At 43.4% G+C, this 17,208-nt stretch overlaps 1 protein-coding gene across 4 annotated transcripts in view; it reads right to left on the bottom strand.

The window, feature by feature from the left end:
* Positions 1-12,752, bottom strand: part of LOC133488642 (bile salt export pump-like) — a 28,921-nt gene extending 16,169 nt beyond the window's left edge. For 2 of the 4 annotated variants that reach the window (XM_061796746.1, XM_061796763.1), the window contains exons 1-16: positions 12,541-12,746; positions 12,347-12,430; positions 12,251-12,269; positions 8,307-8,333; positions 8,175-8,226; positions 7,830-8,077; positions 7,647-7,734; positions 7,154-7,287; positions 6,895-7,066; positions 6,237-6,361; positions 3,861-4,035; positions 2,809-2,922; positions 2,583-2,693; positions 2,377-2,502; positions 1,782-1,985; positions 1,544-1,714 (exon numbers count right to left, since the gene is read on the bottom strand). In XM_061796746.1, the coding sequence (XP_061652730.1) occupies positions 1,544-1,714; positions 1,782-1,985; positions 2,377-2,502; positions 2,583-2,693; positions 2,809-2,922; positions 3,861-4,035; positions 6,237-6,361; positions 6,895-7,066; positions 7,154-7,287; positions 7,647-7,734; positions 7,830-8,077; positions 8,175-8,226; positions 8,307-8,333; positions 12,251-12,269; positions 12,347-12,425 (1,845 nt within the window). In that variant the 5' untranslated portion in view covers positions 12,426-12,430; positions 12,541-12,746. Of the gene's footprint in view, positions 1-1,543; positions 1,715-1,781; positions 1,986-2,376; positions 2,503-2,582; positions 2,694-2,808; positions 2,923-3,860; positions 4,036-6,236; positions 6,362-6,894; positions 7,067-7,153; positions 7,288-7,646; positions 7,735-7,829; positions 8,078-8,174; positions 8,227-8,306; positions 8,334-12,250; positions 12,270-12,346; positions 12,436-12,540 lie in introns of all 4 variants that reach the window. The other 2 variants (XM_061796774.1, XM_061796755.1) reach the window with 2 other exon arrangements.
* Positions 12,753-17,208: the final 4,456 nt, after the last annotated feature.

Here is a 17,208-nt window from a genome sequence, read left to right as displayed (position 1 = left end):
TGAACTCCTGTTTTGAATAATACTGCCCGAATAGTGGAGGTCTGTGTGGCTGTAGCTCAGTTTCCTACAACTGACATCACGTGTTGGTCGTTAACTGGTGGTTAAAACATGCTTAGCTATCCAAGTACCACTATAATCACCAACATTAAAATAGTAGTGTCGTAGGTCTAAGTGTTCATCATAAATACAGTTGTATTGAACATTAACACTGTGCTTCAATATGGGGAAATTGAAAAAATGGACTTAAATAATCATTCAATTAAAATGTATTTCCAAAAAGGTTTTTTACCTAAAATTAATATTAATATATATACAGCGGAACCTCGGAATTCGAACAACTCGCGACTCGTACAAATGGGACTTCGACCAAAAAATCTGAGTAAAAAATGCCTTCGAGTTGGACCAAATTCTCTGAGCCCGAGCGCACGTTGAAGGGGTAGCCGAGTCACGCCGAGCGATGCCAAGCCGAGCGATGCCAAACGCACATGGGACGCTAGCTGAGACGAGCCACTGCCCATTTCGAGTAAGGCAGTCATAGTGTGAACACTCTCACATTTGCGAGTGTTTCTCAAGATTATTTTTCAGTACAATTTTCTTAGCCATGGGCCCAAAGAAAGACAGCAGCAAAGAAGAAAGGAAAGTGGTGCGAACCACAGTGGATTTAAGGAAGGAGATAATCGCTAAGTATGAAAATGGTGTGCGTGTTACGGATCTTGCTAACCAGTATCGTATGGCTAAGTCGACAATTTTGACTATCCTAAAGAATAAAGATGTAATAAAGGCTGCTAATGTTGCCAAAGGAGTGACTAGCTTTACAAAGCAAAGGCCACAGATAATAGAAGAAATGGAGAAGCTACTTTTGATATTTATCAAAGAAAAACTGTTAGCGGGGGACACTATCAGTGAGGCTATTATCAGCCTTACAAATTTACGCCGATCTCCTCCCTCCAAATCCATCCACGGATGCCATCACACCGCAACCAAAAAAGGTAAATGATACACATTTAAGTTGATTTACATTTTAGAATTATTATGTTTACAATTAATATGCATTTTTTATTGTTTAAATACAGGGTGTACATGTCTTTACATAAATAGGAATTGAAATAGGAATTTACTTTATTTGGAGGTTGGGAACGTATTTACATTATTTCTTATGGGGAAAAAAATTTCCGGAGGTTGAACAAATTGGACAAGAACGAATTATGTTGAAATTCTGAGATTCCGCCGTAATATAAAATACATGCACGCTACCACAGCCGGTCCGTGAGAAAAATGCCGATTCCTAACCGGTCCGCGGTGCAAAGAAGGTTAGGGAACACTGCTTTAGACCACAAACTAGTTGAGACTAAATTTGCTGTTTGCAGCCAAGTATCGTACTCCCTTTTGCACCTTTTGTTTCAAGATTGATTGTTAATCAACACTCAATTCCACACACTGTTGGGCTCTTTGATGTAAAAGTAGTGTGATACTATTGCTGTAAATTCACGCTATGTAAAGAAACACCCAGTGAATTGACTGGTGAGGGAGAGTTCAGACCTACTTTATCTAAGGCCTCTTGTACCATGGCCTCACTCTCGTTGTCCAAGGCAGAGGTGGCCATGTCAAGCAGCAGGATGCGAGGGTTCCTTACTAGTGCCCGGGCGATTGCAATACGTTGCTTCTGACCGCCACTCATCTGACCACCACCCTCCCCCACTAGGGTGTCAAATTTCTGTGAAATAACAGCAAATTAGGTTGTAAAAACCTCCAAGTCCTGCAAATGTTTATTGGATCTCCACCTGTGGCAGGTCCATTATGAAGTTGTATGCATTGGCCTCTTTGGTGGCGGTGACAATGTCGTCCATTGAGACGCCAGGTCGACCATAGCGTATATTCTCAGCAATGGTGGTGGCGAACAGCACAGGCTCCTGCTCCACGATACCGATGAGCGAGCGCAGCCATTGGATGTTCAGCCCGCGGATGTCATGACCGTCCAGGGTCACCTGAAATGCAGACAGCAGCTGGTCCAACTAAAATTGGTGGATAATTGTGCCAAAGTACATTGCTGCTCTAATGTTTTTTTGCCCCTTAACCCCACCCCCGCCCCCCACACCACCCTTCGAAAAAATGATAGATTCAAATAACAAGAGGCTACTTCTCTCCGCAGAAGCAGAGTGTATTATAAAAGTGAGGTCTTCAAATCAAGTAAAAGGGGGAAAAATTAGGCTATTTGGACCAATTGGCAAAAAATGGAACAGTTTATCATCCTCAGGGGAGGGTTATTTCTAAAATGACAAGAACAAAGGTGAAAGAAAAGCAATCTTCAGTCCCTGCTAGCATCAAAAGCAGATACAGATTGCAGTTGTGAATATATACTGTACGTCTCGATCCTACCATGCCCTCTTTGGGGTCGTAGAAGCGCTGAATGAGCTGGACAGCTGTGCTTTTCCCAGCCCCGCTCGGCCCAACAAAGGCTGTGGTCTCGCCTGACTTCACGAAGACACTGAGCTTGTCCAAGATCTGAGCAGAAGATGACACAGCAGCACAGTCAGCAGCATACCTTCATCAATATATTGCAATGACAAAAAATAGTCAAATACCTTAACTTCAGGTCGGGAAGGGTAGTGGAAGGTCACATTATGAAATTCAAGGTCACCGTTGACTCTATCAAGTTTATATCCTGCCTCAGATAAACAGTCAATCTCAGGCTCCTGACAAAGTAAAAAAATAAATAAATAATAAAAAAAAAAAAATGACTTGATAATGCCCGATAGAACAACTTTGCTGGATGACAATATCAATGTTAGCCCACCAAACATTTCATACCCTTTCAATGGTTTCAAAAATGATGGTGGCTGCTCCACGGCCTGCGGCGAATGCCTCCAGACATGGCGAGGCCTGTCCCAAATTCATGGCTGCTATCAGAACACCAAAGAATACCTAGAAAAACAAAAAGGCCCAAAAAGGTTTGCGAAAGATTCATGTAATAGGTAGCACTGTAAAGTGAGAATTTATAGACCCAAAGGACTAAATGAATTTTGTTTTTGAAGTGTCCTCGATTCAAAATGTCTCAAATGTCTGAGTAAAATAAGGACTTTAATGGTATATATCTCAGCTACAGTTTTGCCAAGTAAAAAGAAAACCTCATCATAGTACTGTAGCAGATATTAAATTTTAACAAGACCTTAGGGGAAATATAATGACCCATTAAAGGGATGGGCAACTGTGATGAATGCTACAGGGCCACAAATGTTTTTTTCCATTCCCCTCGAGGGCCAGCAATAGCAGAGGTTGTTTTTTTTAATGAGCAGCAAAATGTAGGTTGAAACCTATTAATAATTATTACTTGAAATGTATTATAAGCGTACATGCATTATATTAAATTCCTTTGCAAATAAATGCATAATGTTTTCTATTCACAAATTAACTTGAATGAACACACCAAATGTTATGTAATTAATATGTGATCAACTTTTTTTTTTACATTAAATGTAGCAAGGACACCAATTTTCATTTACTCATCATGTTCTTCAAATGAAGTTTCAATAGCTCTAGTAAATATAAGGAACAGCCTATCTTATTATTATTATATTGTTTTGTTGTTTTGTTGTTTTGTTCCGACAGTAACGTCTGCCAGGTGTTGGCTATTAGATCATTTTATCTTTGTACGTGGTACTGTAGTGGCGACTCGACTCAAAACATGAGTAGCTAATTCTGACACCAGGCAACGTGACACTTTCTGTGAAAAGAAAACCAGCTTCTTTTGCTCATATGTTCTTCATTCTATGCCAGACCCATTAGCTTGAGGGCCAAGATGACCAATACAAATGTCTACAAGCTGCATATTCTCAAATATTGGCAGGATGGGGAGGTGTTACCTGCAGAAGTGTCCCTGCTGAGTATTCGTCTGTGTCTATCACAAGACTGGATCCATACCAGAAAGCCAGGCCGTAGCACAGGAAGATAATCAGCCACATGTATCCAGTGAAAAAGCCCATGATTAAACCCTTTCTGATGCCCCAGCGCTGTGCTGAGATTAGGTTCTTGTCATAACTGGAGGGAACAAGAGCAGTTTACTCGTTAACAACTTAACTCATAATGCAACATCCATCCAGAAATGTTCTATAGCGCTTGTCGTCCTTAGGGACGCAGGTGAGCCTAGCCTTGCTGACTTGGGCGAGGGGCGGGGAACACCCGGAACTGGTCGCCAACCCATCGCAGTGCACATACAGACAAACAACCATTCACAATGACACCTATGGACAATTTACAGTCTTCAATGAACCTAACTATTTTTGGAATGTGAAGTACCACAACAAAACTGATGCAAAAACTTGCAAACAATACACAGGAAGGCCAGAGCTCAGATGCAAACTTTTTATCTGTGAGGCAGACTTCCCTACCACTGGACTACCATACTACACTCTTAATTCAATATTTTTAATAAATATCAGAATCAGAATCATCTTTATTTGCCAAGTATGTCCAAAAAACACACCAGGAATTTGTCTCCTGTAGTTGGAGCTGCTCTAGTACAACAACAGACAGTAAATTGACAGAGAACACTTTTGAGACATAAAGACATTGACAGAAAACAGTCACTGAGCAATAAAGGGTTGCTAATTATCTGGTAATGCCGGTACTTTTTTTTTTTTTTTTGACAATTCTGCAAAAAGATGCAGAGTCCTCTAGCAATTAGAGCAGTTCAAAAGACTAATATTGCAATATTTGTTTGTAAAAAAAAAAAAAAAAATGCAACACTTGTTTTTGGTCCCATTTTTCATGAGCTGAACCTAGAGATCTAAGACCGTTTCTACGTACACAAAAGGCCTATTTCTCTCAAATTGTATTTACAAATCTGTCTAAATCTAAATTGCCAAAATAATCCATCCACCTCACAGGTGAGGCATATCGGTATACTGATGTAGACAGCATAATTATTGCATATGTGTGTCTTGCTTTGAACCCAATTAAAAGGCCACTCTAAAATGTGCAGCTGTATCACGCAGCACAATGCCACAGATGGCGCAAGTTTTGAAGGCGCTTGCAATTGGCATGTTGACTACAGGAATGTCCACCAGAGCTGTTGCCTGGGAATTAAATGTTCATTTCTCAACCGTAAGCTGTTTCCAAAGCCATTTCAGAGAATTTGGCAGACCACACAACCACAGACCACGTGTAACTACAGCAGCCCAGGACCTCCACATCTAGCATATTTACCTCCAAGATAAACTGAGACCAGCCAGCTAGATAGCTTCTGCAACAATCGGTCATCGTAAGTGACTTGAGTGGGGAAATGCTCACAAATTTCAATGGCATCTGCCACTTTGGGGAGGCGTTCTCTTCGCAGATGAATTCCAGTTTTCACTGTACAGAGCAGATGGCAAACAAGTGTGTGTGCCATCGTGTGGGTGAGTGGTTTGCTAATGTCAACGCTATGCATAAAGTGACCCATGGTGGTGGTGGGGTTATGGTATGGCCAGGCAGAGTGTTATGGACAATGAACACAGGTGCATTTTACTGATGGCCTTTTGGATGCACAGAAATACCGTGACGAGATCCTGAGGCCCATTGTTGTGCCATTCATCCAGGACCACCAACACATGTTGCATCATGATAATGCACGCCCCCATGTTGCAAGAATCTGTACACAATTCCTGGAAACTGAAAACATTCCAGTTCTTGAATGGCCAGCATAATCACTGGACATCTCACCAATTGACCATGTTTGGGATGCTCTGGATCAGCGTATACAGAATGTTCCAGTTCCTTCCAATTGCCACTAACTTTGTACATTGATAAGTAGTGGACCAACATTCCACAGGCCACAATTAACAACCTGATCAACTCTATGTGAAGATGTGTTGCACTGTGTGAGGCAAATGGTGGTCACAACAGATACAACAGATGACTGGTTGCCCGCCACACACACACACACACACAAAAGCAGTACAACACATCTTAGAGTGGCTTTTTATTGTGGGCAGCCTAAGGCACACCTGTACAATAACTATGCTGTCTAATCACCATCTTAATATGCCACACCTGTGGGGTGGGTAGATTATCTCAGCAAAGGGTAAATGCTCACTAACAGATTTAGACAGATTGGTGAACAAAATTTAAGAGAAATAATCCTTCTGTGTGCATAGAAAAGAAAATATATTTTTTTAATTCAGCTCATAGAAAATTGAACCAAAAACAAAAGTTGCATATATATATATATATATATATATATATATATATATATATCATACCGTTGCACTTCTTTTTTCTCCCCACCAAAAGCAGCCACTGTTCTGATCGAGGAGAGGACTTCATCTGCAATGGCTCCCGCTTTAGCATAGGCCTGCAGCTCCATGCCTGTCAGCTTAGCCACAAACTGGACACAAAGTTTAAGCAAAGAAGTTAAGTCATGTCGAGCCAAATGCTCCTGAAGAATCCACATTTCCACCAAGTGCTGCAGTACAGTTCATTTCACTAAAGTACGGTTTGGAAAGGTAAATCCAAATCTTCTTTGTGTTCCCATTGCAGGGTGTGCATGCAGGATGGTGATAACAGTGTCAGCGATGCAAATACTGTGACAAGTTTAATTCAGTAACTCACCAATGAATTCCTTAAGGAGTAACCAGCACACTACAGATGACATGATATTCAGTAAAAAGAAATGTCTTCATTTATATTTTTTGGGATCGTTTTGGGTTTTTCACTTTCCATTCCTATTCTAGCACAGAAGTGATGATTCTTTACCAGAGAATCAATAAGAGTCTTATTCTACCATCTCAATATTCAAATGTAAGGATCCCGAAAAGTGCTATGGTACTTGCAATGGACAAGCAAACATCACACATATTCATTTCAAACTGAACGTCAAAGCATAACGAAGGAAGAGCCGTTGAAGGCGGAGAGTCTCACCAAAGCCATAAGGCCTGCTCCAATGCCAATTAGTGGACTTGCTGCCACAATCACCAGCGTTAACTTCCATCCTTTCACAAAGCCGATGCAGAAGCCGCACACAAAGGTGGTGAAACGCTGCATAAAAATGGCGACTTGGTCCGCAATGGCGTCATTGATCTTGTTGATGTCACTGGATCGTCACAAACATGTCATGATGCAGTCAGCAGACATTAGATGCCCCGATATACCTCACATAGTGAGATAGCGACCAACTCACTCAGACATGCGCGTATTGAGCTCTCCCACCGAGGTGCAGTCGAACCAGCCAATCTCCATCCTCATCACTTTGCTGAAATAGATTTTCCTTATGAGCTGGATCTGCTTGGCGGCAGCAGTCACCCACAGAGAGATCTGTCAGACATAAGGTCGTCAAATGTAAGACAGGAGAGCACACAGAGCAAAAAAGCCTAAACCCCTGACTGATGTACCGGTAATTCAAGGTAGCTTCCACACTTTTTTTCTTCTGAATAAGTCAACGGGTTTGTAAACCTGGTCAATTTCCCTGTTGTTTCAGGTTTTTTTTTCACACAATACAAAAAAATCAAAGCGTACCAAATGAATCACGCGAAACTACCTGTATGTGGGATCATGCTCTTGTGTTCATACTTGACCAGTGGTGGGAGATAGAGCTAGTAGTTGATAAAATAAAACAAAAGGTGCTGGTGTGAAAGCACCCCGAGATGGTACTGACATTAGGTTAAGTTACTAACCTGAAAGTATCCCAAAATGAATACAGCTGCTCCAATTCCAACATAATAGAAGGCAAATTTGGTCATTTCGTATTCGATGTCGAGTACCCTGAAAGTCAGCATGCAGACATGAAATGTATTGTGGACACGTGTTTGACAAAAAAAAACAACAAAAAAAACGTATTATTCAAACTACCAACGTACCCACATGACATAGAGCCCAAGTGTGACTGGTTCATGGTGTCAGTGTAGTTCTCCTTCCAATGGATGGTGTTGTTCACACACTCCTTCCGCTCATCACTCAGCTCATTCAGCTCAATGTCGTACTCGATGAACGTGTCAGTAAGCAGGCCGAACACCAGCAGCATAAGGGGCTGGGCCGAGCCGTGCAGCACGGCGCATATGCTCCCCAGCACCATCATCAGCACTTCATTGCATGTGGAAAAACGGAACTGGATACATGCATGAAAGAGATCGTTTGCATTAACGACTGCTGCATCAACAGACACTGAGAAGTCAAAACATGAAAGCCAACATCTGTGATTTTACCAGCTGGAAGAAGCCGACTCTTATTGCAGGCTGCTCTTTGTCACATTGTCCTCTGTTTGAAAAAAAATACTACCGTATTATTTCTTTTTATGACTGAGTTGACTGAGTCCTGAGTTAAACTGCTCTACTCACGTGTCCTCCTTGGAAGTTGTCATAGTCCTGCATGGAAACAAAACACATGTAAGGCAAATAATCTGATCAGCAACAACATGCATAATTTAGGCAATTCTATTCAGTTTTAGGCGGCACGGTGACGACTGGTTAGCACATCTGCCTCACAGTTCTGAGGACTCAGGTTCAAATCCAGCCTCGCCTGCGTGGGTTTTCTCTGGGTAATCTGGTTTCCTCCCACATCCCAAAAACATGCATGGTAGGTTGATTGAAGACTCTAAATTGCCCGTAGGTGTGAATGTGAGTGCGAATGGTTGTTTGTTTATATGTGCCCTGCGATTGGCTGGCGACTTGTTCAGGGTGTACCCGGCCTCTCGCCCAAAGATAGCTGGGATAGGCTCCAGCACGCCCACAACCCTAGTGAGGATAAGCGGTATGGAAAATGAATGAATGAATGTATTCAGTTTTAAGTAAGCCATTGAAAATGTATTAATGTATTAATGTAAAGTGCAGACACTTTACATTAATGTGATGGCAGCAGACACATTCAATTCATCCATCCATCCATCCATCCATCTTCTTCCGCTTATCTGAGATCAGGTCACGGGGGCAATAGCTTTAGCAGGGACGCCCAGACTTCCCTCTCCACAGCCACTTCCTCCAGCTCTTCCGCGGGGATCCCGAGGCATTGCCAGGCAAGCCGAGAGACATAGTCTCTCCAGCGTGTCCTGGGTCATCCCCGGGCTCTCCTCCCATTGGGACGTGCCAGGAACACCTCACCAGGGAAGCGTCCTGGAGGCATCCTAAACAGATGCCCGAGCCACCTCATCTGGCTCCTCTCGATGCAGAGGTGCAGTGGCTAGACTATGAGCCCCTCCCGGATAACCGACCTAACCCTATCTCTAGGGGAGACCCCTGACACCCTGCGCAGGAAACTCATTTCGGCCGCTTGTATCTGTGATCTTGTTCTTTCGGTCACGACCCACAGCTCGTGACCACAGGTGAGGGTAGGAACGTAGATCGACCGGCAAATAGAGAGCTTCGCCTTTCGACTTAGCTCCTTCTTCACTACAATGGACCGATACAAAGTCTGCATCACTGCAGACGCTGCACCGATCCGCCTGTCGATCTCTCGTTCCATTCTTCCTTTACTCGTGAACAAGACCCCAAGATATTTGAACTCCTCCACTTGGGGAAGGATCTCATCCCCGACCTGGAGAGGGCACTCCACCTTTTTCCGACTGAGGACCATGGTCTCGTATTTAGAGGAGCTGATTCTTATCCCAGTCGCTTCACACTCGGCTGCAAACTACTCCAGTGAGAGTTGGAGATCACGGCTTGATGAAGCCAACAGAACCACATCACCATAAAAGTTATGAACAGAATCGGTGACAAAGGGCAGCCTTGGCGGAGTCCAGCCCTCACCGGAAACGACTCTGACTTACTGCCGGCAATGCAGACCAAACTCTGACACCAGTCATACAGGGACCGAACAGCCGTATCACGGGGTTCGGTACCCCATTCTCCCGAAGCACTCACCACAGGACTCCACGACGGACACGGTCGAACGCCTTCTCCAAGTCCACACAACACATTTAAACTGGTGGGGCGAACTCCCATGGACCCTTGAGTACCCTGGCGAGGGTGAAGAGCTGGTCCACTGTTCCACGGCCAGGACGAAAACCACACTGCTCCTCCTGAATCTGAGATTCGACTTCCCGATGGACGCTCCTCTCCAGCACCCCTGAATAGACCTTACTAGGGAGGCTGAGGAGTGTGATCCCCTGAAGTTGGAACACACCCTCCTGGTGGTCCCCCTTTCCTAAAGAGGGGGACCACCACCCCAGTCTGCCAATCCAGAGGCACTGTCCCCAATATCCATGCGATGTTGCAGAGGCGTGTCAACCAGGATAGCCCTACAACATAGAGTGTTGATGGTGCACTGCTTCCCCCTCCTGAGACGACGGATGGTGGACCAGAATTCCCTCGAAGCCGTTCGGAAGTCGTTCCCCCTGGCCTCACCGAACTCCTCCCACATCCGGGTTTTTGCCTCAGCAACTACCAAAGTTGCATTTCGCTTGGTCAGCCTGTACCCATCAGCTAGCTCAGGAGTCCCACAGGTCAAAAAGCCCCAATAGGACTCCTTCTTCAGCTTGACAGCATCCCTCACCGCTGGTGTCCACCAACGGGTTCAGGGATTGCCGCCATGACAGGCACTACCTTACGGCCACAGCTCCAGTCGACCGCCTCGGCAATGGAGGCGCGGAACATAGACCACTCGGACTCAATGTCTCCCGCCTTCCCCGAGACATGAGTGAAGTTCTGCCGGAGGTGGGAGTTGAAACTCCTTCTGACAAGGGATTCTGCCAGACGTTCCCAGCAGACCCTCACAATACCTTTGGGCCTGCCAGGTCGGACTGGGATCTTCCCCCACCATCGGAGCCAAGTCACCACCAGGTGGTGATCACTTGACAGCTCCGCCCCTCTCTTCACCCGAGTGTCCAAGACATGCGGCCGCAAGTCCGATGACACGACCACAAAGTCAATCATCGAACGGCGACCTAGGGTGTCCTGGTGCCAAGTGCACGTGTGGACACCCTTATGCTTGAACATGGTGTTTGTTATGGACAATCCATGGTGAGCACAGAATTCCAATAACAGAACACCACTCGGGTTCTGATTGGCGGGGAGTGTTCCTCCCAATCACGCCCTTCCAGGTCTCACTGTCATTGCCCACGTGAGCATTGAAGTCCCCCAGCAGAACTATAAAGTCCCCAGCGGGATTACTCTCCAGCACCCCTTCCAAGGACTCCAAAAAGGGTGGGTAGTCTGAACTGCTGTTTGGTGCATAGGCACAAACAACAGTCAGGACCCGTCCCCCCACCCAAAGGTGGAGGGAGGCTACCCTCTCGTCCACCGGGGTGAACCCCAACGTACATGCGCGGAGCCGGGGGGCAATAAGTATACCTACACCTGCTCGGCGCCTCTCACCGTGGGCAACTCCAGAGTGGAAAAGAGTCCAACCCCTCTCAATAGGACTGGTACCAGAGCCCAAGCAGTGTGTGGAGGTGAGCCCGACTATATCTAGTCGGAACTTCTCAACCTCACACACCAGCTCGGGCTCCTTCCCTGCCAGAGAGGTGACATTCCACGTCCCTAGAGCCAGTTTCTGTAGCCGGGGATCGGATCGCCAAAATCCCCGCCTTCGGCCACCACCCAGCTCACACTGTACCCGACCCCTATGCCCCCTCCCACAGGTGGTGAGCTCATGGGAAGGGGGACCCACGTTACCCTTTCGGGCTTTCGGGCTGTGCAAGCGCCTGGTGAGCGGGCCTGCACCCATGGGGCTCGGCCACCAGGCGCTCTGGACAAGGGAAACCTAGATCCATTTGATTCTTTCTTCATAGGGGTTTTTAGAGCCGTGCTTTGTCTGGTCCCTCACCTAGGTCCTGTTTGCCATGGGTGACCCTGCCAGGGGCGTGAAGCCCCAGACAACTTAGCTTCTAGGATCATTGGGACACACAAACCCCTCCACCACGATAAGGTGACGGCTCAAGGAGACAAGGACATTCAAGTCATACGGAATATTATTCTCTACCAAGTCATTAGGTAAACTTGCATTAGAATACAAGATCTGTGTTTAAAAAAAATACAAACATTGACACTATCCGAGGGGTATTAATTGCAACAATAGACTCAGCATTGTGATTGGAATTGGCAGTGGTTTACTACAGCCATGCATCATATTAAGTGGTCTTTATAATATTCAGCTACATGAAGGGGCCGCAAAATATTGGAAACTCAGCACACCATAGAATCACATTATTTTATCCATAATGTTGTGGCTACTGAGTGTATGTTCAAATAAAACTGCATTTGCAGTAGCAGCAAAAAGTACCCAAATAATGGCCCATACAAAATAATACTAATAATAATCACACTATAAAATCAAATATAATACATACATGTAAGGACCAGCTGGTTCTGCGAAACATAGAAAATATGTTACAATTTAATTGAGATTCGACTGCGATTCTCTTTGATGACTGGAGATGTTTTACCTTCATCCGTAATCTCATAGCTGTGATTCTCCTGTCCAAGCTTTTTAATACTTTGCAATTTCACTGATCCGGATGGCATATTGACTAATCTCAAAAAAGCAAAGCAAAAGTAAAATGCATGAAGAATCCCCAAAACCAGAATTACAACTATGAGACAATCATACAAGTGGTGCAGAAGAAGAAGAGACATTTACCAACGCGTGTTCTTTCACGAGGAAATGTTTTTTGTCCTTTTTGGAACTTATCATGAGTCCCTAGAACAGTAGCCAGGTCAAATGATCCTTGAGCAATTCTTTGGAGCTTAAGTCCGTTATAGTGACATGCCGCTTATACACCCACCCAGTACTATAGTGCCAGTTGTGGCTGCATGCCACTTGTATATAAGAGGAGGACACGCTGTGTACCTTGGAAGGGATTCACGTTCTCTTATTGAGGAGGGCTGGGCTTGTTTGGAATTCAGGGGTCATGGTGTTTTTCTTTGAGGGTAAATGTCCGGTCGTTTTTTGTCCTAATGCTGTAAAGGTCAGTGACCGCATGTGTAAACATTCTACCTGCCCAGGCTGTTGGACTTATCATTACTGGATTCTTCTGGTCTTCTGTGTAGGCACATAGGTGAATATGATACAATATAACTGGTTTGCAAGTCTATTATTTCATTCTTGTAGACAGTATACTGTAGATCTTTTACTGCACAGAAGAAAAATCTGGTGTAAGGCCAAAAATGTGCAAACACTCAGTGAATTGTTTGTTTACTGAGGGCAAATAAATCAATACTGTAACTTTTAAGCTTTATGGAGGATTACTACTATCCTACTGAGAGGATAATGCTCGTACTTGTGAGCCCACAATCACGAAAGCGCGGGCTCAAAAATATTTGGACACAGTGACATAACTACAAAGCCAAATTTCTTCCTGAAGATGCTTCGCCAGGCTTTTGCGTGCTGCTTGTGTGCTGTGGCGTTCAGTTTTGTCTTCAGTAAGTGAAAAGGAATGGGTAGACAATAGGTTAGTGACTTGGCTGGTCAAGATTAAATCTATAGTGGTGCCTGATTTATGAGTTTAATTTGTTCTGTGACTATGCTACTAACTTAAAACAATCAACTTTCCCCATTGAAATAAATGGAAATGCTATAGTATTTATCTTTTCTGGGCCCCATAAAACACCAACAAAAGAATTTAGAACCTTTTTTTTAACAGGAAAAATAACAATGTGAAATATTGTACTTCATAAAAATGTACAGTAATAATATACTAATACTAATAATAATAATAATAATAACATAATAAAAAATAGTATTATTAAATTATTAGAATTAAATGTAAAGACGAATGTAAAGAATTAAACTGTTTGCGCATCATGATTTCATGCATTAATTCAATGGCCGTGTCTAATGTGCATGCCTTGGCCACCAGGGGGCAATATAATAATAGCGACATACTATACGTAGATTAGATGATGACTCATAGAAGAAGACCATCAAATGCTGCAGTAATATTTGTCGTTTTTAACAGAGGATAAAGAATATATGCCTGTGAGTATTGTTTTATTGTCTGTCTGCGTGCATTGTGTTAGTGTTTTTTTAAGTACCCCAATATCAATGCTAGATTCATTAGGCCGTCCATGGCATTTCCCATTATGTGTTAGCATTAAGCTAGCAGACTTTTAGTAAGGCAAACATAAGTCGAATACACATACAATTATCTTTGTTGTATGTTCAGTTTGGCAGTCAACTTCAACTGGGAGTGTCAATAAATAGCTTAAAGCAAGCACTTGGCCTCTATTTAGAAAAATCTGCCAAACTGCTGCTTGTTGTGAAGTCCGCTGCCACTATCTAAGTGCTCATATTTGCCCATTTTTGCTCGCATGTCAAAGCAAAAGAAATCTACCGAGCAACTCGAAAAAAGAAAATTGGGTCACTTGTAATTCAAGATACCACTGTATATACGTTTATTTTTCTTCCAAAAGTCAAGTCGCTTTCATGGTACATGGAGGTCATTCATCTGAACTGTGAAGTGGCATCCTATTTGTTTTGTACTATTTGGCTAAATGTGAGCAAAATATAAAGCCCTATTAAGTTCAAAATGACTCGTGTTTCTTCTGTCAGAAATCATATCATCATTATCATCATCATCATAATCATTTCCCACCAGCAGGTTTACTGTTTGTCCATGATGTGATTTGGTATGCTATAGATCATGAGCCATTTTTGCCTTTCCTGTACTTAAATGTTCCCAGTGGTTTGTTGAACTGTTGTTGGACTTCACATTGGTAGTTCCGCTAAAACAGCTGCCAGATGTCAACTCAATGCCGTATGTCAACTGCAGACTTTTATCTGCTTCCTGCTTCTGCTTGAAGTGGGTGGATCCATCTGGCCAATTCGCCTCTTGTGCGTCAATTGTCAAAATATGGGACCCCATAGTTCAAAGGTTTTTTGTTTCCCCCCCCCCCCCCAAATGGGGTTTTGAATGTTTCCTTGCCTGATTGGGGGGGTTTAGATTAGGGGATGTCGTCAATCATTGCCAACTGTGGGCCCGTGAGGCCCTTTGAGACTCTTTTGTGATTAAGGGTTATATAAATAAACTAAATAAACTTGACTTAAGGTACTGTTTATAAAATGGCTGTATTACCTGAATGGTAAAACCCACATTCTAGAGAAATCTTTTGTTAAATCAAAACTGAAAGTCTACACTTGCATTTTTTATCCCATTAAAATACATTGTGGTGGTGTGTGTGTAATATGAAAATACAGTGGGCAAAATCATTAACACTCTGTCATTGTCCAAATATTATGGACCGAACTGTAAAGGTAAGAGTTGATTAAGAGGGCCCATGAAAGTATTACTTTCAATTTGCGGAGTTGAAGTGGTCAGGCTCCAAATCCCTGCCAGCGTCCTTGCATGAGTTTCTACTTTCATTACTGCAAAAACAACAAACATTGTTTTGTCATTAATAGGAAACACACACTTTTTCCACATCCTAATTAGCGACACATTTAACATATTTCGATGGTAACACTATCATTTTCATAGAAGTGACTGCTTTCTTCTCTTCCAACAACGGATTGCCGGAGACAATGCTCTGGAGGTCACTCATCTCATGTAGTCCTGCTGCCTTCACAGGCATTGGTAAAGTACACGGCCACCGTGAGCTCTGAAACTCGAATCCAGACTTCATTTGCATGTTCCTACAAAAATAACACTTATTATTGTTTATAGAATTTAACCTTTATTGAACCAGCTTGGTCTCACTGAGATTAAAAACCTCTTTTTCAAGAGAGACCTGGCCAAGACAGGCAGCAGCAAAAACACAAGTTACAGACATACAAGGAAAGGCACAGTACAAATTAAGGATACATTTTGGATTTAACCGTCTATGAGTAATAACTACCAATCCATTGGTTCAAATAGCTGAGCTAAAATAGATGGACAAACATTCAGCAACAAATTATAGGCTGTAGGTACAGAGTACCCAAAAGCCCTTCTCCCAATTTCTGTTCTAGCTTTTAGAACAGAGAGCACGAAGAGATCGCAACAAATACCATCCGGTATTTTTCCGCCTGACAAAAACACACAGATAGGTGGGAAGCAGAACAAGAATTGCCTTATAAATAAAGGTGTACTAGTGAGTAAGCCTGCAGATCCCCAACGTAGGCCATCCAACCCGAGAGTACAACTCACAACTGAATCTGAACTGGAACCATCATGTGATATCTCATAAATGCAAGTTTTTCCATGTATATGCAGCATTTTTAAATAAATGTAAAGACGGTCAAAAAATCAGGGGCAATTTAAAGTGGCCTAAAATAAAGCACATGATGATGAAGGTTAGACGCACATTGTAGATTATTCACATTTGTTTAAATCATACTGCAATTTAGTCAAAGGAAGGAGGCGCTTCGAGGATACTTGAAGGCAGCACAGGTCAAAATAAGACGCAACTATTTAAAGTACACTGCTGCCACCACATGGTAATAATGTAAACTCCCCCCAGGTGCCCAGAAACCTTCCTTCAGGCTGAACAGTTAAGGGCGTATGTACTCTTGGATTCTTGTGAGGAAACAAAGGTTAATTGAAATATTTGTTCAGTCTTTTGCGCAAAAGCACCCGGAATGTGTCAGATTGTGAGGACATCTCTATCGCTTGTGCTCACACAGTTTTGGAATTGGATTTACAGTAGGTCTCGGTTCTGGCTGGGCCATTCCAAAACTTGCATCTTCATTGTGCTTTGGGTTATTGTAATGCTGAAAGGTAAAGTTCCTCTTTTACATTAGCAATAGTCCTGTCATATCTGTTTCATCAATTTAGCCCTTTTTGCTTTATTATTGGTTAATTAAAACGTTGCTGATTCATTTTGTATTCATTTATATCATAAAATAATTGGTTAAGCAGCTCTATAAGTCACAAGATTGAACGTACTTCAAAACTTCGCTTGGAACGACTGCAACAAGACCTGCAAATCTCAGATTGGGTTTTATAGACACCAAAGACATTGCAAGCCAGCATGACCGGTGCATAAATCCATTGTCTCTCGAGGCAGAAGGATGCCAATAATAATTTGTTATTAGATATCCATCCATCCATCCATTTTCTGAGCCGCTTCTCCTCACTAGGGTCGCGGGGGTGCTGGAGCCTATCCCAGCTGTCATCGGGCAGGAGGCGGGGTACACCCTGAACTTGTTGCCAGCCAATCGGAGGGCACATACAAACAAACAACCATTCGCGCTCACAGTCACACCTACGGGCAATTTAGAGTAGTCAATTAACCTACCATGCATGTTTTTGGGATGTGGGAGGAAACCGGAGTGCCCGGAGAAAACCCACGCAGGCACGGGGAGAACATACAAACTCCACACAGGCGGGGC

This window comes from Phyllopteryx taeniolatus, chromosome 1 (genome assembly GCF_024500385.1).
Source record: "Phyllopteryx taeniolatus isolate TA_2022b chromosome 1, UOR_Ptae_1.2, whole genome shotgun sequence".
NCBI lineage: Eukaryota > Metazoa > Chordata > Actinopteri > Syngnathiformes > Syngnathidae > Phyllopteryx > Phyllopteryx taeniolatus.
This window is presented reverse-complemented; position numbering and strand designations above follow the sequence as displayed.